The 22,171-nt window shown below is 37.6% G+C and overlaps 1 protein-coding gene across 2 annotated transcripts in view; it reads left to right on the forward strand.

Annotated features, from left to right (window-relative positions):
• OPN4 (opsin 4) overlaps nt 1-20,431 on the forward strand; it is a 102,284-nt gene extending 81,853 nt beyond the window's left edge. Inside the window, exons 8-11 of one of the 2 annotated variants that reach the window (XM_089676485.1) lie at nt 2,242-2,431; nt 16,178-16,330; nt 16,665-16,733; nt 19,641-20,431. In XM_089676485.1, the coding sequence (XP_089532611.1) occupies nt 2,242-2,431; nt 16,178-16,330; nt 16,665-16,733; nt 19,641-19,898 (670 nt within the window). In that variant the 3' untranslated portion in view covers nt 19,899-20,431. The remainder of the gene's footprint in view (nt 1-2,241; nt 2,432-16,177; nt 16,331-16,664; nt 16,734-19,640) is intronic. The other variant, XM_089676487.1, reaches the window with a different exon arrangement.
• Nucleotides 20,432-22,171: the final 1,740 nt, after the last annotated feature.

The following is a 22,171-nucleotide window of genomic DNA, read 5'->3' on the forward strand; positions in this document are numbered from 1 at the left end:
GTGACGGACTGCATCACGTTTCCATCCAATATCTCCTGGTACTGAAGAGAATTCATGGTACCTTGCACACGCTGAAGCTTCCCTGTACCTGCAGAAGCAAAACAGCCCCAAAGCATGATTGACCCTCCACCATGCTTCACAGTAGGCAAGGTGTTCTTTTCATCATAGGCCTTGTTCTTCCTCCTCCAAACATAGCGTTGATCCATGGGCCCAAACAGTTCTAATTTTGTTTCATCAGTCCACAGAACACTATCCCACAACTTTTGTGGTTTGTCCACATGGCTTTTGGCATACTGCAGTCGACTCTTCTTATTCTTTGGAGACAGCAAGGGGGTACGCCTGGGAGTTCTGGCACGGAGGCCTTCATTACGCAGTGTGCGTCTTATTGTCTGGGCTGAAACTTCTGTACCCACATCTGACAAATCTTTTCTCAGTTCCTCAGCAGTCACACGGGGACTTCTCTCCACTCTACGCTTCAGGTAGCGCACAGCAGTCGAAGTCAGCATCTTCTTTCTGCCACGACCAGGTAGCGTTTCAACAGTGCCCTTTGCCTTGAATTTGCGAATGATGCTTCCTAAGGTGTCTCTTGGTATGTTTAACATCTTTGCAATCTTCTTATAGCCATTGCCCTTCCTGTGAAGAGAAATCACCTCTTCTCTTGTCTTCCTGGACCATTCTCTTGCCTTCACCATGTTTGTAACCACACCAGTAAATGTCTAGAAGGAGCTGAGTATCACAGTCATTTTAAAGCTGCCTAATTGGTGCTTATTATGCTTGATTGCTGCTCGGTGACATCCACAGGTGTTTTCAATACCTGATGGAAAGCACCTGTATGAACCTCTGTTCTTCAGAGTGGTAGTCTTTAAGGGGTTGAATAATTGTGGCAATGAAGAAACCACATAAGAACCATTTACTACTGTATTACATAAACAATTGATGTCATTTTAGTTGCATTTGGGTAGTTACAACGTCCTTGTAGGATTTGATTCTGAATACAATTCCAAATGTACACTATAGTCCCTAAACCCCTTTACAGCATTGGGGGTTGAATAATTTTGGACACAACTGTATACTGGCTTCAGACACTGGCCCAGCAGAATGGTAACAGAATAACAGAAATGCCATTACCTAAACATTTCCCCCATTGAGCACCCCCCTTGCGTATTGAAGGAATAAAAAAAACAGATAACCATGTCTTGTCAGGTCACCAGAGCATGTTGCACATAGACCACTGATAAAAAGATTTTTTATTATGTAAAGAAACAATAATATACTTTGATTTTGCATCTCAATTACATTTCCATTGGGTATTTAAGGGTGAAATTATTTAGTTCATCAAATATTTTTTATGAATCAGCAAAATGTTGAACATGTAATTCTTACTCTTATCCACAATCCTTTCTAGCTCCTCTAACCCTGTAATTCAGGTCATGCTCTAGGTATAGAAATATAGAATGAGGATCGGTTCAGCTTTGGAAGGACTCGCCTGCCAAAGGTTTGAATGGTAAAACTAAGAGGACACCAGAAATGGCAAAAAAATAGGGAGTTGAAGAAATGTAATCTTAAATGATTGCTTCTCTATGATTTAATGGAACAGATAACCATTGTTGGATGAATCAATAAATATGACCTCAGCACACTATAATATGTACTTAGCTTAAAGTGTATGTTTGGTCAAAATGTACAATCATATGTTTATTTCCAGCCCTCTTCTATTAATCTAAATTATCTTGAAGTTTGTAAATGTACTTTGTGAAGATACCCAACATTTACTTGAATTCCACAACGCATATTTCCTATGCACTGTGCGTAGTCCTGGCTATGTCACGTATTTTGTAGAATCTGCCTTCTGAACTATAGAGGTGCTGGGAGGAGGAGTTTCAGGAGGTGGAGTCAGTACAGGAATCATTGCTTGCAGGCAACAAAGTACCATGGGATATGTAGTCCTTAGAAATTGAGACTAAACAGCAGAAGAGAAGCTGCAAATCTTGCAGGGAATACAGAAAAATGTGGAAAGTGATGAACAGACAGGAAGCACTCACAACATGAAAGGAGATTTTTCAAATAAGTCTATATTTTATTGTCAAAAATAACTAATGGTTGCATTCCTATTACAATGCTGATGTTATACAATGAAAGTGTATGCTGGGACTACAGAACTCCTTTAAATAATTTTTTAGGGCATGACATGTTTTTAGTGATTTGTGGACTGACTAATAAAGCCCAGTTCTTGTATCACAGGATGGCAATTGCCAAGTATATTCCTTGTTTGAGACCAATCCTCAGAGTGACTCGCAAAGATTCCAGAAGCTATAGCAGCTATCCATCTTCTCGCCGCTCCACTGTTACAAGTCATTGCAGTCAATCTTCTGACATATGTGGGCACCCCAGACTGAAAGGACCTGTTCCTTCTGTCTCAGATAGCGAATCGGTAAGCATGATTTTACCAATTTAACCTCTCCAATCAGCTCTTATTTCGCAACTCTGACTTTTAAAGCATGTCACATTATAATCAATAATTCTTTAACTATATATCAGGAGTGTGCTTCTTAAATAAGATTGTATGTACTGTACAGTTGATATATCACCATACCTGCTCACCTGATGATAAATTTGTCAACTTACACAAATTAACTTTTCCACATTTAAGCTTTTCAGATGAGGTAAACCTTACATGGTTATGCAAAATTTTATTTTTTTGCTGTGAGCATTGGAAATCTAGAGTTACTTAGGTCAAGCAAAATAAGTTTCTAATAGACTTTTGTCAATGACCAACTGGATCAAGGCACTGCATTTTGTAATGTCACACAGTGGGGCTGATTTACTAAAACTGGAGAATAAAAAATCTTGTGCAGCTGAACATGGTAGCCAATTGGCTTCTAACTTCAGATTGTTCAGTTAAGCTTTGACCAAAAAAATCTGGAAGCTGATTGTTTCTATGTAGTGGTGCCCCAGTTTTAGTAAAGCAAACCCATCGCTGCGAGCCAATAGCAAAATATTGGGATAATTCGAAAACTAAAGCAGGCCATACACTAGTAGATTTTTTACCAAATGTTTGAATGAAGAATGAAAATTGATGCAAAAATTCTCAGTACATTTGATGATCGTTGTTCAAAAGCACTTTAAGATTTAATTTGCTTTTACATTGGATTTTGGAGTGAATGGATTGTCTTGAAAGGAAAACAACATTCACTGTTAGAAATTCAGTTCAAGAAATATTTTCATCCTGCTTCTCTGAATGTTCTTTAAAAACAAATGTTGATTTGACCTCACTAACAATAACAGAAAATGAACATTCTTGAAACAAAAAATTTCAAACAAAATATGGCCAGCTTAAGATATAGAATTCTATTTCATATCGTTGGAATGTGTAATGATTGGTAGTATTTTTTGTGAAAATTCTTAAAGCTTTTACAGTTGACTGGCAAGCTAATAAATTGAAAGTACTTGAGGTTTATATAACAACATAACACAGGCTGCATTCATTGAGGAGGTGACCCCAGATCCAAAAGGCCCCCAACCAAATGTGGTGATCAATAACAGTCCAGGTAATGCAAGATAGAGGAAAACTGTCATTTCCAGATGCCTATAAATGATCTGCATCAGTTCTTGCAGCTCCAAGTACCGTATAGTATATCAGACAGGTACTAAAAACTGTGACAAAAAAAATCAAAGTGGACTAAATGCAGATAGGACTTAAAATTTATAATAAAATAATTAACTGGAATTCCACTCACAAAAGATGTGTGAGCCAATCAAAGGGTGTATGTAAATCAGTTTTTCAGTGACAATTGTTTTTTTGATGTAGATGCAACAAAAAATTGTATTTATTGTATTTACTTTGTCAATAAAATAGAATTGCATTCACTATTCATGTGTATGACTATCATAAATGGCTGTACTTGCTGGGTGTATGAAAATAAAAACTCCCTCATATTAATTGCACACGAGTGCAAGCTGTTTATTTACATACACCCAGCAAGTACAGCCATTTATGATAGGCCCACACATGCATAGTGAATGCAGTTCTATTTTATTGCCAGAATAAATACAATTTTGTTGCACCTACCCCAAAAAACCTATTTTCACCGAATATCTAATATATTCTTACATGATTTGATTGACAGTGGAAGTCAATGGCTCCCACTGCTATCTCCATGTCCAGTAAGAGGAGAGAGAGAGAGCAGTGATGCTGCTCTTGGGCACAGTGCTGAATCAAGATTGGGCTCACGTAAGTATTTTGAGGGCTGACATTGAAAGGTTTTTTTACCTTAATGCAGAGAATGTAAAAAAAAGTTTGTCTTTAGAACCACTTTACATCCGAAAAGTACTTCCCATTGCTCTCAGCTTTTAGCAAACCTCCAAGTTAAATTTTTTGCTGCTGTGATCTGACTGTTAGAGGGTGGCTACGTTTTTTCTCTATGGTCCCACTGCAGGGTGGATAAAAATCGATGATTTTAAGAAAAAAAAAAGTCAGATTTAATTTTAAATTGGATATTTTATATTTAAATCAGATTTTTTTTTTTTATCAAATTTATTTTAATAAAATGATTTGGAGTAAAAATCTATCTATCTAAAGATAGTTTTCTATTTAAGATACATTGATAATTTAGTTTATTCAGCATGAAATGGAACTTAGTTATGCAGCATGAGGCTGTATATTCTGCAATATTTACATTTTTTGGTAAACTCATTCAATGAATCCAAGCTCTGCAAGCTGAGATAACATGCACTGCATTGATGCATTCACACAATTTCACAGGAACCATGAGAAAAAGCACGAAATAAAAGAATTTGAGTAGTTCTCTAACTATGTGTGATTAACCTATTAACCTAAAATCGGTTCTGATATCGCTGTTTAAGTCCTCATGCACACGACGTTTTTACAGCTGCTGTGTTTGGCTTTTGATGTTTTTTTTCTACAGCTAGTAAACCCCCCAGCATGTTTTCCTATGTGTCCATGCACACAGACTATAATCAACGTTTTTTTGGCTGGGACATTTTTTTGCTGGAAAAAAAACCCAGGACTAATGGGTTTCTAGAGGAGTTTTTTAGCTGTAAAAAATGCTCTAATGCTGAAAAACGCTACAAACCGGCGTTTTTGGACTTTTTTTGACCAAGAAAAAAAAACGCTTCAAAAACGCAAACATGGAAAAACGCTAATGCAAAGGTGCTAAAATAAACTCACATTTTTAACGCGACTTTACACAGCTAACATTACAAGCGTTATCAAAACATCCAGTGTGCATGAGGACTTGCTAACCTGACAGCTTATTATTCTAAATAGGAAACCTTCATTTGGTTTGCAAATATTAAAGATTCTAGCTACCAGCAAGACAGAGTCAGATTCCTTACATTTAAAGAGGACCTGTTATTTTAGATCAACTCACCTGCTGCCTCTTCCCTCACCTTGTTGTGTCACTGCCGCATCACCAGCCGTCCCATTAAAGTGAATGGGACTGTCGGTGAGTCAACAGCGGGGCAGAAGAGGAGTCGCTGCGGGACAGAGATGACAGTTGCTCTTTAAAAATTATGATTTAAATCGAGCCTTTTCACTAGTGATTTAATTCATGATTTATATAAAATTCATCCTGTCCCACTGTACGTACAAATATTATTATTATTATACAGTATTTATATAGCGCCAAAGGGTTTGCTCAACGCTGTACAATAGCGAGGGGGACATATAGCCACCCTCTCTTGCATAACTATGGACTTTGGACTATGAGACTTGTAGTGCACATAGAGCAATGTACATGACCTCAACTAATGTGCACTGCTCATTCCAAACAAAAAAGTGAGAGGAAAAAGGAGAGGTTCAGGGTCTGACAGGAAACATTACAAGGAGTAGAAAAACATAGCAGGAAGCTATTTCATGATTGATAGATTACAGGGCCATTAAGTAGTGGAAGTGTATAGATAATTTTTAGAGAGAAGGGATATAATTTAGTGTCACTTTAAAAAAATATCTTCTGAATGTATTTCTGGTTTCCTAATGCTGGGTTTTAGAAGTACTGATTAGCGTTTTGCAGGATACTTTGCTGGCACTGATTGTCACAGCTCACCTCTTGTACCAATAATCAGTGGAGTTTTCATTGAAATAAAGCTTTTGAGTGCTGTTGCACATTGTGGAAACAACTAAGGTAATGTAGTATGAAGCTACTTGTAGGCAGTATAATAGTAATTACATGCTGTAAATGTCCACCATGATTAATTGCATAATTTAATCACACTAGAACTAGCAAAGAATAGACTTACTGTTTTGTATTAAAATGTGTTTTTAAAAAGAAAGAAACCTTCAACTACAGCCCTGGCCAAAAGTTTTGAGAATGACCCAAATATTAATTTACCTGCAAGGAAACATGTGCAGTCATCATTGCTTTGCACAAAAAGGGATTCACAGGAAAGGATATTGCTGCTACTAAGATTGCACCTAAATCAGCCATTTATCAGATAATCAAAAACTTCAAGGAGAGAGGTTCAATTGTTGTGAAGAAGGCTTCAGGGCGCCCAAAAAAGTCCAGCAAATGCCAGGAATGTCTGCTAAAGTTGATTCAGCTGTGGAATCGGGCAACACCAGTGCTGAGCTTGCTCTGGAATGGCAGCAGGCAGGTGTGATGCATCTGCAAGCACATAGAGGCAAAGACTTTTGGAGGATGGCCTGGTGTCAAGAAGGGCAGCAAAAAAGACACTTCTCTCCAGTTAAAACATCAGGGACACACTGATATTCTGCAAAAGGTACAGGGATTGGACTGCTGGGGTAAAGTAATTTTCTGTGATGAATACCCTTTCCGATTGTTTGGGGCATTCAGAAAAAAACTGTCTGGAGAAGAAAAGGTGAGTGCTACCATCAGTCCTGTGTCATGCCAACAGTAAAGCATCCTGAGAGCATTTGTGTGTGGGATTGCTTCTCAACCAAGGGAGTGGGTTCACTCACACAGCCATGAATAAATAATGGTACAAAAACATCCACAGAGAGCAACTTCTCTCAACCATCCATGAACAGTTTGGTGACAAACAATGCCATTTCCAGCATGATGGAGCACCTTAACATCAGGCAAAAGTGATACCTAAGGGCCTTGGGGAACAAAACATCAACATTTTGGGTCCATGGCCAGGAAACTCCCCAGACCTTTATCCCATTGAGAACATGTGGTCATTTCTAAAGAGGTTGGTGAACAAACAAAACACCACAAACTCTGACAAACTCCAAGCATTGATTATGCTAGAATGGGCTGTCATCAGTCAGGATGTGGCCTAGAAGTTGATTGATAGCATGCCAATGCAAATTGCAGAGGTCTTGAAAAAGAAGGGCCACCACTTCAAATATTGACTCTTTGTATATACCTTTGACTTTTGCTTTTGACATTTACGAAATGCTTGTAAATATACTTCAGTATACCATAGTAACATCTGACAAAAAGATCTAAAAACACTGAAGCATCAGACTTTGTGAAAATTAATATTTGTGCAATTCTCAAAACTTTTGGCCAGGGCTGTATTCTTTTAGTTGGCTCTTTCAAAATATGCCTTACCTCCAATTCAGATTTACCCAAGCTACAATAGTGGCTCTCTCTATAATCATTGCACAGTTAGTATATTTATATGTTAAAGAAGAACCCCAGGGATTATCTTTGCAAAGGAGGTAGTATATAATTTTAAACTCTATTAAATAAAGCAGTACTGTTAACTCAGCGCTTTCAGTGCCAATAATTTTTTTCTGGGGAATTAGTCGCCACAATAGAAGTCTATAGGGGCACCAGAATAGCATAAAATTCCAATTAAATAATGTGCAGGGACAGGAAGCAGTGAGCTAACTGTACCACTATGTTCCTATTGGAGTTCTCAGAGTGCTGTATCTGGAAAAGAACAACATGAAGGTTCATGTAAATAATGTGTATGCAAAGGCATTTTTTCAAGTTTTCAGTAGAATGAATGAGTCAGACCCCCTGTCAGATTGCAGGTTGTGTCCCCACTGGGGAGTCAACCCTCTATTGGTCCTGGTGACCACAAAAACTGAGAAAGAAATTGAATTTCTACATTTTAGAGATGTCACCAGAACAAGAAGTGAGGACAAATCTTCCAATTAGGAAACACGTTCTTTTGACAGCTCCCGAAAATGGGAATTCTGTTAATATTAGAGAGATTCCCCCCCCCCCCCCATTTCCTAATGTGTCTCCATACAGGAAGCAAAGGGAAATCTACCCAGTGAGACAAAGAATTAAAAAATTATTTGATAGGTTGAATATCTTGCGATGGTCAAATCTGCCCAGGTTCAATTCACAAAGGGTTTGTCGAAAATGTGGCAAACCTAAACTTAGAGGTGAATGCTATTGAGGTCTATTGGGGGGGTTAATCTTGTTAAATTCTCACCATTTTTAGGGTTAAAGAGCAAACTAACAAACAAAGCAGAGGAATCTGGGCACTGCCATGGAGGACATGTACCGATTAAAAAAAAGTATCACATTTTGTGCAGCGTGGAAGGGTTTTTTTTATGTGGCTTTGACGGCGACATTCAATTACACATATCCTTTAAATAACATGCTTCGGGGATGCCTTAAAGCTACAAATGGTGTTAGGAAAGGCATACACAGGCATCATATATTTGGCAATGAAATTATTTTTTTTCTGTTACAATTAGCTTGACTATTTTGCTCAAGTAGCCTTAACAGCAACACAATGCTTTTATAAGCACACTTATAATTGAACATGGCTTTTTTGTTACTGTTGGTCTATTAGAAATGTGACATAAAAATATCTCACAAATACTTAAAAGAAATATACAAACTCTTGGACCATTGCAAAAAAATAGAATGCGTGCTATTATGGTCCAACACGTATTGTTATATGCCATTGGCTCACTTTTTGCTGATCATTCTAGCACTGTTAATTGCAATGTATGCAGCCAATTTCCATCCATTAATATGAGCTATTGCATGATGGAATATAGCATGCATGAAAACTTACACTTAGTCAATATGCAAGTAGAAAAAAACAAATTAAAAAAGCATATTGCACAATGTTTTGAAATTTGATTCAACATATAAAACACACATTTACAATCCTTGATGGCATATGAAGGAACGAATCCAAATGTAATCCTCAAGTGCCTGCTATATAATTAATCTAATGTAAAGTGCTCCACCCATAGAGCTCCGTATAAAGAAATCTGGAAATGATAGTTATATAAGAGTTTATTGTTCTGTTTTGTTCACATAAACTACAATATTTCTAATCCACACTATTATGTGATGCTTCAAATGGCTGCCACTCCAGCTCAAGTATTATATTGTATAAATGATCGTATTCACAAATACTGTCCTCCGCTAGGGTGAGTGTTCTTAGCCTTGAAAACAAATAACCTCCAAAAGGAAGCAAATATTGTGGTATAAATACCATATAAAATCTCCTGGCTTGGTTTTGTGAGAGACTGCTTGAAAAGGATGGCCCACATGAAGTTATGAGCCACAGAAGAAAATGCTCAGTGTTGCTTTCTTTCAATGTATAATTATTCAGCAAAGCTCATGTTCGCAAATATCTTTCATTACATATATAAATACCCATGGTGCAGTGATTGACAAGTCCCACAAATGCTGGAACCAATGTAATCCAGATGTACCTGAAAACCAATACTGATGTTGAAACATTAAGCAGCACACAGAAGTTTAAGTAAGATCAGAAAAGTCTGCACCACAAGGTACATATAGTTCACACCTAATTCCCCAGAGACCTGTGCAACAATAGCTGTGTGAATACAGGATGAGTCCTGAATTTACAAATACTGATGTTGATCAGGCTTTTGTGAGACTTCTTCTTTTAAAACAACCTTTTTACTTAATTGTATGTCCAAATGTCATTAAGCATTAATATCAATTGTCAAGTGTCATTTCTCCTCTATAATGCAACCAACTCACTCTTCAGAATAGTTTCCTAGATGGTCTATGCAAGACCATTTACAACCAGATATAGGCTTCTCCTCTGAAATCACCACCTCAAAAACTCTGGTGAATGTTTTTCCACAAAGTAGTAATAACTGTAAATCACTTTAGATTATGCTTCATGGCCCCTTACTTCACTAACATTATTACAGACGTAGAGGAGAGTTGGTGGTTGCATCGGACATGTCAACCTAAGGTGCAGAGGTGTTCTGGCAGGAACGGTTTGGCAAGACTGCAAACACAAAGAAGCTGGTGGAGAAGCTAAAATGTGTAACTAGGACAGGTAATTCTAGTAGAACAAGGGGCTTTGTGTCCATGGAACAGGATATAAAGTCGTACGACAGTTATTAATACCTGGTGCAAAGCATTCACCAGTATTTTTGAGGCGTTGATCTCCAAGGAGATGCATCTACTGGCAGTGAACATTTTTTGCATTTACCATCTGGAATTTCAAATGTAGAACAAAATTCTTAGTTAATTGGTTGGACTATAGAGAAGTGATGCTTGATGTTTAGTGACAATTGGACATACCATTAAAGTATAACTAAAGGCAATACTTTTTTTAGTTTTGGAAAAAAATGCAGAGGGATTAGAACACTTGTTAGGTCTTTATTGTTGTCAGTACCCCCCCCAGTTTACCCTCTCAATTTGTCGTGCTTACCATTCCAATTGAAAGTTTAAGTAAAAGAAAATCCCAAATTTTAGGTTGTCCCCAGAAACGTAATAGAGAGGAAATCTTCCAATGGGGATACTATTTCTGGTGGCCTGGGGGTCCCCAAGGATTTCCTTTAATTTGCAGGGATTTCATCCCATTTCCTATTTGGCTATTTGGCTATAGGACAGGAAGTGAAAATAAATCTTTGTAATGGGATGTAGATGGCAAAAAAAAAAAAATATCTGACAAGGGTTATAACCCTCCCTTACTCTATCCAAGATGAAAAAAAAAGTTTTGCCTATAGTTCTACTTTCAGCAGAAATTGGCATTTTGTTTTAGAGGAAGCAACATTTTGTGCGCTGTAGGGTGTAGTATTATCAAATGGGGATATTCTTGGAGGGAAGAATCGTGGACATTAAGGGATTTATTCACTAAAACTGGAGATTGCAAAATCTGGTGCAGCTGAACATTTCAGCCAATCAGCTTCTAACTTCAATTTGTTTAGTTAAGCTTTTTGAAAAAAAAAAAAAATCTGGAAGCTGATTGGTTTCTATGCAGTGCTGCATCAGATTGTGTACTCCAGTTTTAGTAAATCAACACCTACTAAATACATATAATTTTTAAATATAGACAGTTGGTGTATTCTTTTATGTTGGTTGCATCACAGTGGGATTAGTGTGTACAACCATTTCTTACAGTCAATACAACAATCTTTGTTTTGCTCTGGGGTTAACTTTGAGACGAAACACATCCACATCAGAGGAAGACAACATTTGTAGATATCATTTGTGCAGTCTAATTCTTGAGCTGGAGCGGCAATCCTATGAAGCATTGAAGGATTGGCCTTGGAGAGACTTGGCTACATAATACCATTATGCTGTTACACAGTTAATATTTATGTAAATGTACATGAGAATTCATATAGTTTATTCTTTGTACCATTTCCTATGGACATTTCTATAGTTAGTAATGCTGCCATCCAGTGGTCTTATTTGGTAATGTATTTGTTTTATATTGCCTCCCTGAGATCTATGACACAATTCCTTTGTATATGAAGCTCCTCCCTTCTTCTTGAGTTCAGCACTTCCTGTGTCATGGAGGTAGCTAACAGACCACATGTAACAGGGACACATGTACTCTGCATAGTACGCTACAGAAAGTATCATCTTTTGACCGCATAATACTGGAAACCAGTCATTCTGCTGTATCCTGTTGTCACATGTACAGAATAAAGCAACTTCTGGATGAACACAGTATTGATGAGTTCAAGCTATCTGATAAGGATTGTCCACAGTGATTATATCTGCTTATACAGGCTAGGCAGAGAGGTCTCACAAGGGATAAATCGCTATCACAACAATCTGAGTCAGAATAACCATGGATTATAAATATTGCAGTGTATGCAATACAACACAGAGCAATATTCTCTTATGAAGTGTGTCGGTAACATATCACCTACATTTGCTTTATATGGAGCTTTATGAATGGAGCAGTTTACATTAGTTTAAATTTATAGCAAGCACTAGAGGACTGAATCTTGCATTGCTTTCTTTATATGCTATCAAGGATTGAAAACACTCCTGTGTGTGATATATGTTGAAGCAAATTTCAATTCGAACAATATGCAGTTATAAGTACATTTTTCCAGAATTTTAAGTATGGAATATTCCACAATGTAATAGTTTGTTTTAATGGATGAAAAGTGTATATGTTTGGGTCAAACCCTGTCTTTGCAAATAAAAGTACTAGAATAGTTGGCATTTAAAAAGAGCATGAGGAGCCCAGGAGTTTGTATGTTTCTTTTATGTATATTTTAGATGTTTATAGATGCTTTCAGGGTTCATGTACACAGGGCATTTGTAAAACTCTTCTGAACGATGGAAACTGACTGCTGGAAAACGTAGGTTAAAAAACGTCAGTTTAGCCGTGTTTGCATACCCGTTTGTGTGTGTTTGCAAGTGTTTTTAAAAGATAACCTCAGGAGATCTTCCCAAATGCCCAGAATGCACTGGAAAATAGTAAATAATTAACTATTTCAGACATTTTGAGAGGAATAGAGAGAGCAGAAGCAGAGAGAGCAGTATGTGTTGCGATTACCTGTATTTTCTGGTTGTATTCGCTATGGATCCCATCATGAGCATAATGCAGCACATTCTACCATTTTTTCCTTCATGCGAAACCTAGATCTGACTGCGCTGGTGTACCGGGTCCATTTGATTACATGGAAAATGCTTTGCATGCATTTCTGATAATGAAAAAAGGCTTTGGACAACATCTTGACATGGAACAGTTAAAAAAAAAGCTTCTAAATGTGGTTAACCGCATTTACACACGTTTGAAACGCCAGTAAAATCTACTCCTGAATGCACGTTTGGTGCTTTAAAAAAAAACGACTATAAACTCAACTGCCTGTAAGTGACTGTAAATGACTATGTGTACATGGACACATAGGAAAACATTAGGGAGAGTTCAGGGGCTGCTGAAAAAAATGTAGAAAAGCTCCTGAAAGTCGGTTTAGGAGCTGCAGTGTACATAAGCCCTTAGACCAGCAATGGGCAAACTACGGCCCGCGGGCCGTATACGGCCCGGCGGACCTTTTAATCCGGCCCGCGGAGCTAGGCTCCTCTCATAGTCCGCCCTGAAGACCGGTGTAGCATGAAAATCTGTCTCCTATGAGGATCTGTCCCCCTCGACGTATCTGCGCATGTGCCGGAGATCGCCGATCGGCTGCTAATGCCTGAAACTGGCACATGCGCAGATACGTCGAGGGGGACAGATCCTCATAGGAGACAGATTTTCATGCTACACCGCAACGGCGCGGGACACGGCGAGAGGAACGCGCGGAGCAAAGGTAAGTGAATTGACACAGGGGGGACTTGGGGACTTAATATGGGGGATGAATTAATATGGGGGATGAATTACTATATGGGGGATGAATTACTATGGGGGATGAATTACTATATGGGGGATGAATTACTATGGGGGATGAATTACTATATGGGGGATGAATTACTATATGGGGGATGAATTACTATGGGGGATGAATTACTATGGGGGATGAATTACTATATGGGGGATGAATTACTATATGGGGGATGAATTACTATGGGGGATGAATTACTATAGGGGGGATGAATTACTATATGGGGGATGAATTACTATATGGGGGATGAATTACTATGGGGGATGAATTACTATATGGGGGATGAATTACTATGGGGGATGAATTACTATGGGGGATGAATTACTATATGGGGGATGAATTACTATGGGGGATGAATTACTATGGGGGATGAATTACTCTTTGGGGGATGAATTACTATGGGGGATGAATTACTATAGGGGGGATGAATTACTATATGGGGGATGAATTACTATGGCGGATGAATTACTATATGGGGGATGAATTACTATATGGGGGATGAATTACTATGGGGGATGAATTACTCTATGGGGGATGAATTACTATATGGGGGATGAATTACTATATGGGGGATGAATTACTATGGGGGATGAATTACTATATGGGGGATGAATTACTATGGGGGATGAATTACTATGGGGGATGAATTACTATATGGGGGATGAATTACTATATGGGGGATGAATTACTATGGGGGATGAATTACTATGGGGGATGAATTACTCTTTGGGGGATGAATTACTATGGGGGATGAATTACTATAGGGGGGATGAATTACTATATGGGGGATGAATTACTATGGCGGATGAATTACTATATGGGGGATGAATTACTATATGGGGGATGAATTACTATGGGGGATGAATTACTATATGGGGGATGAATTACTATGGGGGATGAATTACTATATGGGGGATGAATTACTATGGGGGATGAATTATTATAGGGGGGATGAATTACTATATGGGGGATGAATTACTATGGCGGATGAATTACTATATGGGGGATGAATTACTATATGGGGGATGAATTACTATGGGGGATGAATTACTATATGGGGGATGAATTACTATGGGGGATGAATTACTATATGGGGGATGAATTACTATATGGGGGATGAATTACTATGGGGGATGAATTACTATATGGGGGATGAATTACTATGGCGGATGAATTACTATATGGGGGATGAATTACTATATGGGGGATGAATTACTATGGGGGATGAATTACTATATGGGGGATGAATTACTATGGGGGATGAATTACTATATGGGGGATGAATTACTATATGGGGGATGAATTACTATGGGGGATGAATTACTATATGGGGGATGAATTACTATGGGGGATGAATTACTATATGGGGGATTAATTACTATGCTTACTATGGGGGAATATTACTATACTTACTATGGATGACACATACACATAATTCATCTACTCTTGGTCCGGCCCCCGGGTCCAATATATGAACCCATTGCGGCCCTCAAGTCAAAAAGTTTGCCCACCCCTACCTTAGACCAATAGTAAAACAGAAGTAATGTTTTATTAAAAGAATAAAAAAAAATACCTACTTAAAATCATATCTCTCTTTTTAGCAGTATTTTACTGCAGCTCAAAAGCAGATATCTTCCTACTGGTTGCGGTAGGATGCCATTATCATCATCATTTGAGATAACCCTTGAACCTCTATACTATCAGGTTGTATTTGTTTTTGCACTTGTTTCCCTAGCCTTTTGGTTCTATAATGTCTGTTGCATACTTGATGCTCTACCCCACTATTTTACGTACTGTATAAACTAACTTCTGGCTATGTTTCTGGTCTCCTTTGTGATAGTCACCTGCTGGGAGACTCTTCTTGCTAAATATGATATGTTTTTCTTTGTGATTTATATATGTTTTTTCTTCTTGTTGATTCCCAATAAAACATTTGAACAAGAAAATTAATGGGGAGGAGGACCTGTCAAAGTCATGTGACCAACTTGTCCTATCATGTAGTGTTTTCTGCAGTGTTATGCAGAGAACACTCCATAGAACATCACAGGCTCAGTAGCACATACAGTAGCAGTATGTAATCATTTGCTAAAATGATGCTACTTATGGTCAGCTTTTTAAGAATATGATTTCCCAGGTTTTTTTTTTTTTACCAGGTTGCTGTCCAGAGATTGCTTTCTGTTTTTACAAATAGCAACTTTAAAGCCACTTGGAATGTATAAAAGGGTCTCTCAACACAAATACAATTTCTGGAGATGCTGGAGATTTGAATCTTTCACCAGTGTCTCATATTTATATAGAATTCTAGTGTAGAGATTTACATATCCAGCTTTGCCCACCTGCCGCAACAAAGTATAGGAGTCTTACTCACCTTATTGGAGATTTCTCTCTCACGATGACAAGAGAGAAAAAAAGTGTCCAAGGCATGAAGGATTTAGGCAAGAATGTTTGCAGATATTGCTGTTAAAGACCCTAAAGATATCATAATGGCCACCAATGTTCACTTCTAACAGAAATATCTATTTGGTGTATACTGACCCTTATGACAACTCATTCATTCCATTGTCCATTCTCATTTTCCTCTTGCCACCCATCCAGTTGTTTCATGGAAAATTATCTGCAGCCCATAAACCAGTATGACAATTTCCAATATATTCATTACAGGGCTGGACTGATACTGAAGCTGATATCAGTAGTGTGAACTCCAGGTCAGCCAGTAGGCAGGTTTCCTATGAAATGGGCAAAGACACCACTGAGCTTAGTGACATAAAATCCAAAACTAAGCTGAAAAGTCATGATTCTGGAATTTTTGAAAAGGTAATTGTGCATATTGAAATTTTTTACAGTTTTATTTTAAAAGGTACATTTCAGTTATCTATTAGGGCCTATTCCCTTTTTATTGGTGATGACCAGTTTACGTTCTGTGTTTACGTTTTGCTTTGATTTATAGTTATGACTTCACAAATGCAATGATTAGATGTTTTACACAATCTGTTCTTTTATGCATGGGTGCCATAACCATTTATTTTCAAAATTATGTTACCATTTGTACCTCAGTAATACTTTGGTTGTATTTTCAACTACTTGCATTGCTTATTGTAATGTGATATTTTTTATCGAACAGTAAAAATTACTTTTAAATATGTTCTAGACCTCCATGGATGCAGATGACATATCATTGGTAGAAATTGGTTCATCAGATCGTAGCTCTCCTCTTGCAGTAAGTATATGCTAAATCATAAATGTTTCTAGAATCTAGGTATACAACTTGAAGGACACGACGAGATTGCTCCTCTGTGGGCAATCTTCCCCTTATAAGCCACCGTTGATCTTCCAATAGCACCTTAGATTTATCTTGGTTACCATGTGCGTGTATATATGTTTTAATAAACTACATGTTATCTTAATAATCGTGCTGTACTATGGTCATCTTTGTGGTTTGTCAAGCTTTACCCACAGAGCCAGCTACATTGATATCAGGTGCTATTGGAAGATCAGTGGCGGCTTATAAGGGGAAGATTGCCCACAGAGGAGCAAGCTATGTGTTATCCCCACTAAAAGGGGAGATACCTATCTGATCTGTCATCATATACAGGTCCATGCGAGAAGGTGAGGGTCCACCTGGATCTCTATGTTCACTGTGGTGATGCACTTGTATTGAGGATTTACAGCACTGGGATTTTGGGTGCAGTCACCATTAGGAAGATGCTCTCCTCCATCTGGATTATTTGAAGAGTTTTTTTTCCATTATTATTTGTGTGGACTGTGTCACGTTGGAATTGTCTTTGGATTATTTTATTGTTCATTTCACATCATTGATTTCGAGCAGCGCAACACCTTGTATACTTTTTTATGGGAACACACAACACGTGTTTGCAGCAGCTCGTTATATAGGTTAGCCTTTACATATTTTTCTTTGCACTTTGGCAGCGCACAATTTTATTTTGTTTTGTATATATTTGTTTATAATATTCTTTGATTTTATATATATACTATATTCTACTAGACACTGAAACTCTGTACCCTCACTACTACCTCTAAGACCTTTATATACGCTTTACCATCTCTTCTTCTTCTTCCTAGATCTTGATAAACTCTGTACCCTTGCTTCTTCCTCTTACAACCCAATAAACTCTGTAACCTTGCTGATACATTTTACACCTTTAGAAAACTCTGCAGTCTGGTTGCCTCCTCCTAGACCTCACATTCTGTACACTTACTGCTTCTTCCTAGACCTTGATACATTTTGTACCATCACTGCTTCCCCTTAGACATCAATAAAGTCTGTACACTCACTGCTTTCTCTTAGACCTTGATAAATTCTTTTAACCCCTCCTCCATACAACTGCCTACATTACCACAGAGGAATCATCGTTATAGTGCATACTGAATAAATAAAGTACACACAAATGTTATTTATTAAACAATATTAAGTCATTTTCTGAAAACTTTTTCAATGGGACAGACCTTAGGCACTTGCAATTTTTACAGTACTGGTATTACTAATAGTGGCTGGGGCAATTTCTTTTAAGGCAGATTACACCACACAGAGGATCCTGCTACTTTCTCTCCTCACGTCATCTCCATAGAGGATGCATCCTGGGGAGGGGGGACATGGCCAACAATGCCATATTATCCCTGGGTGGAGAAAACCAAACACTGGCCATATGGCATGTTTTCATCAGCAGACTATTTGGAGATATCAAAAAGAATAACCTTACTCTACTTAGGCCTTTATTGAACTGCAACATAAACCCTTCATACTCTGTCATGCTTTTTCTTAAAAGGACAAAATGCACAACATTCTCTTAATAGCCCCCTATCAATTCTCTATATAGCTAGCTTTTTCCATATGCAGTTAATTTTGCCTAAGCTTAAAAATATATATTTTGCCTTTGTTTCTTCTAAAATCGAAGTGCTCTTCATGTGCCTAGGTAATCCTATGCCTTTAGTTGTATATTTGAAGTCTAAGATCATCTAAGGTATTGCTGCCTCTAACTGCTAGTCTCACAAGAGTGAGAAATTTGGTAATATCACTACTATACTGCTCACTTCCTGCTTTAGAGAACGCTGTGCACAAGGATCTGCAGTGCAAGGATTTTCCTGCTTCTTCTTTATTCATCCTGTAGAGCTGTGCCTCCTGTTCTTGCTACATCTTCACTATTCCCCTTACCAGTTATTTATGAGATCAGTCATCAGGGGACCAGCTCTAACAAGAGGAAACAAAACAAAGCCCTGCTCCTCTACCAAAATGGCCACCTCTACACAGAGACATAGGAGCTGAGGCAAATAGAGGCAAATAGGATATTCACTTTGCAAGGAAAGTTGAATTTTCCCCAGAGCTTAGTAAGTGTGGTGAAATTTCACTTTGTAAAGATTACCCAATCATATGCAAAGAAAATTAAAAAAACATTTTGCTTGCACATGGTTTGATTACGGAAGTCAGCAGAGCTCCCTTGGAAAGTGAACAGTCTATAGTTGCCTTTGATAAATCAATCCCAAAGTGTGAAAAGGGCTAGGTAATTTAGTAATGGGGAAAAAAATCAAGTGCAGGGAGACCACAGACATTGCCAGTTACTGGTGCTTTGCCCTCTTTTGGCTTAATTCATGCCCTCTTTAAGATCAAACAAACATTCATAAATCAAGTCCACAAACCAAAAAAATCCTTTTGCATATTTCAGAGTGTAGACTTGCTATTATGCAGTCATTTAAATAACCTACAATGGCTAAATGGTTAGCACTTCTGCCTGGCAGTACTAGGGTTGTTGGTTCGAATCCCAACCATGGCATCACCTGCCTGGAGTTTGCATATTCTCCCTGTGCCTGTGTGGGTTTCCTCTAGATACTCTGGTTTCCTTCCACACTCCAAACACATGCTGGGAGATTAATTGGATCCTGTCTAAATTGACCCTAGTATGTGTATGTATGAATGTGAGTTAGGGACTTTAGAGTGTATGCCCCTTGAGGGTTAGGGACTGATGTGAATGTACAACATATATGTAACTGCTGCATAAATTGACAGTGCTCTATAAGTGCCTGTAATAAGAATAATTTTGCAGTATATAAGATCTAATTACTAATGTGTTTTCTTTACTGACAAACCTTTTGTTCTCATTTCACATTAAAGACAGGTAGAAGTTTCAATGGCTTTGGACAAAGAAAGGGAGACCCTATCTCCCGTGTAGCTGCATCACGAATACCCAGTATCGTAGTGACCTACAGCAATTACCAAGGCAACCAGGCAGCAGTAGAACATAACTCAACCCTGCCCTGTCACAGGACCAGTGTACCAAAACATAATACAATCACCACCATCATTACAGAAACCATACCTGAAAATAGCACGGAAACATCGACAAATCAGTTATCACCAAAAAATTCATGAAGAAAAAGTATGTATGGGTTGAGTATTCACTGTGCCATCATTTATTCTGGTTACTATACACAGACCATGGAAAAAAGTAGTTCTGAATGTAAGGCAAATGTACCATTCCATACCATCAATGTATTCCCCACATGTATCCATCTGAAGTGACTGAATGTTCATACTGAAACTATTTATATGCCAGGAGTTTTCTTCCTTTTTTTTTTTTTTATTTTTTTTAGACAGAACTACAGATGTCTTTGATTTTCTAGCATTTGTAGAAGAGAAGTTGATAGAGTAATTAAACTGACAAAATTTAAAGCGTGTGAAGGAACCGACAGAATTAATTTACACAGTATAATTCCCAATGTTTAAATTTCATTTGAAATGTATACAGTATTTATACTCTACAAATATATTGGATCAGTAGAAATGGCAGAAATTATACTGGCTGTTGAATATGAAATACCAGAATGTTACAGTAAAAAAAAAAAAAAAAAAAAAGTAAAAAGCTATTAAATAAATACTATAGAAATAAAGAATTTAAAGAATAACTCTGGGCAAAACAAAAATAATTTATTAACTAATGTGTTCATCCTTTATTTTTTTTTATCACAAATGCATTTTTCTACTCATTCGTGGTAGGACACTGAAAAAACTTCTCCTGCTCACATGACAGTGTTCAAGTCTGGTAATTATCTGCCCCGCCTCATGTATATTGCATGCAATGAGAAGCACACATCTCAATATCCACCTTCGGTGGAGAATAGAACAAATGTATTAAAAAATGCAGCGCTGAAAGGAAACAAAAATATATCTAACGTGGGCGCTTATTAGAGCTATAAGTGTTCAGTAGGTATATAGTGAACCATCATGTAATGACATATAAGCAAGGGATAATGAATAAATATAAAGTGACTTTAGTGTATGATGAATGATGACATAAAATCAGCAAGATAAAGTCCAAATTTCAAGTGATCCGTGTTGGTGAAATCCGTGATTGAAACCGGTCATTTGGCACACGGTCAGCATACAAAGCAACTCCAATCTCTCTCACAGGACCCTCTCAGCATCCATGGACAGCTCCAGGGAAACCTCAGACTGCTGGATAGACAGCTCAGAAAAGTAAGGATCTCTCCACCGAGGAGGCTTCTTAATGACAAGCCAAAAACAATGAGGTGCTAATAGTGTAGGAACTTTATTGAAAATAGGGAATACAGTGTATTAGCAGATCAAAAAAATTTATCAGCACTCACTCCAGGAACAGTTAAAATGGCCGCTGGCCTTCCATGCAGCTGTCTGCGGCGTGACGTCACTACGGCAGGCTCCTACCTGACGTGTTTCGTGCTCGAGCACATTATCAAAGGGATCTGCCTGCCATTTGATGTCCGCAACTTATATAGTCTCGTGCCCATGCGCGAACAGGCGCCATATTAGCATAACACGCATGCGCAAAAGGGACAAAACAGTGGGGGAGACTCGTGTACATTACCCACTATTGCGAAAAGGAAGCTATCCAATATTCATGTTAATAACCAGTTAAAAAGCAAAAATAGGAAGAAGACTGAATCTTTATCTGAAGGGGTATGTGGAAAAACAACTCAGAGAAAAGGACAATAGACGGCTGCCATTTTCTCGTAGCCCATTAAAAGGTAAATCAACAGATGCCAATCAGTCGTGCAACCCTAAGGGACTACAAGTCACAGATAGAGGAGTATAAATATTCACTGAATAGAAGGGTATAAATAGTAATCACTAAATGAAAAAACTAAATGAATAAATGAAAAAATTAAATGAAAAAATTCTGAAATGATTTAGTGCATTCATGATTCAGTGCACCATATAATTATTACAAAAATGTATTTTCCCAAAATGGGGATAAACTGGTTATTGAATGGAAAAGGTAAAATGTTATAAAATTATAAAAAAAATACATATAAATAATAATAAAAATAAAAATAAAAAAGGTTTTGCAATAATGAGTGTTCGGCTGGATTGATGTACATAAATAACAATATAAATGCAGAGACGTAAAAAACCCACAAAATATAAAATTAATATACAATTGGATAAAATATATATCTACAAAAAATGTGCGTAGTTGGCCATAAAACATCCTGGTCATATATAATCACTAAGGACCAATAGCCATAAAAAGCCTTAAAATTAATGTGCATAGATGGCCATAAATCATCCTGGTCATAAAAAGTCACCAATAAAAAGGACCAATAACCATAAAAGAAAGAAATCATCCATCTAACAACAAAGTATAGGAGGATAAAAATATACGTGGG

Source organism: Staurois parvus, unplaced genomic scaffold (genome assembly GCF_062004578.1).
Source record: "Staurois parvus isolate SC_StPar_1 unplaced genomic scaffold, SC_StPar_1.0 ptg000170l, whole genome shotgun sequence".
Taxonomy (NCBI): domain Eukaryota; kingdom Metazoa; phylum Chordata; class Amphibia; order Anura; family Ranidae; genus Staurois; species Staurois parvus.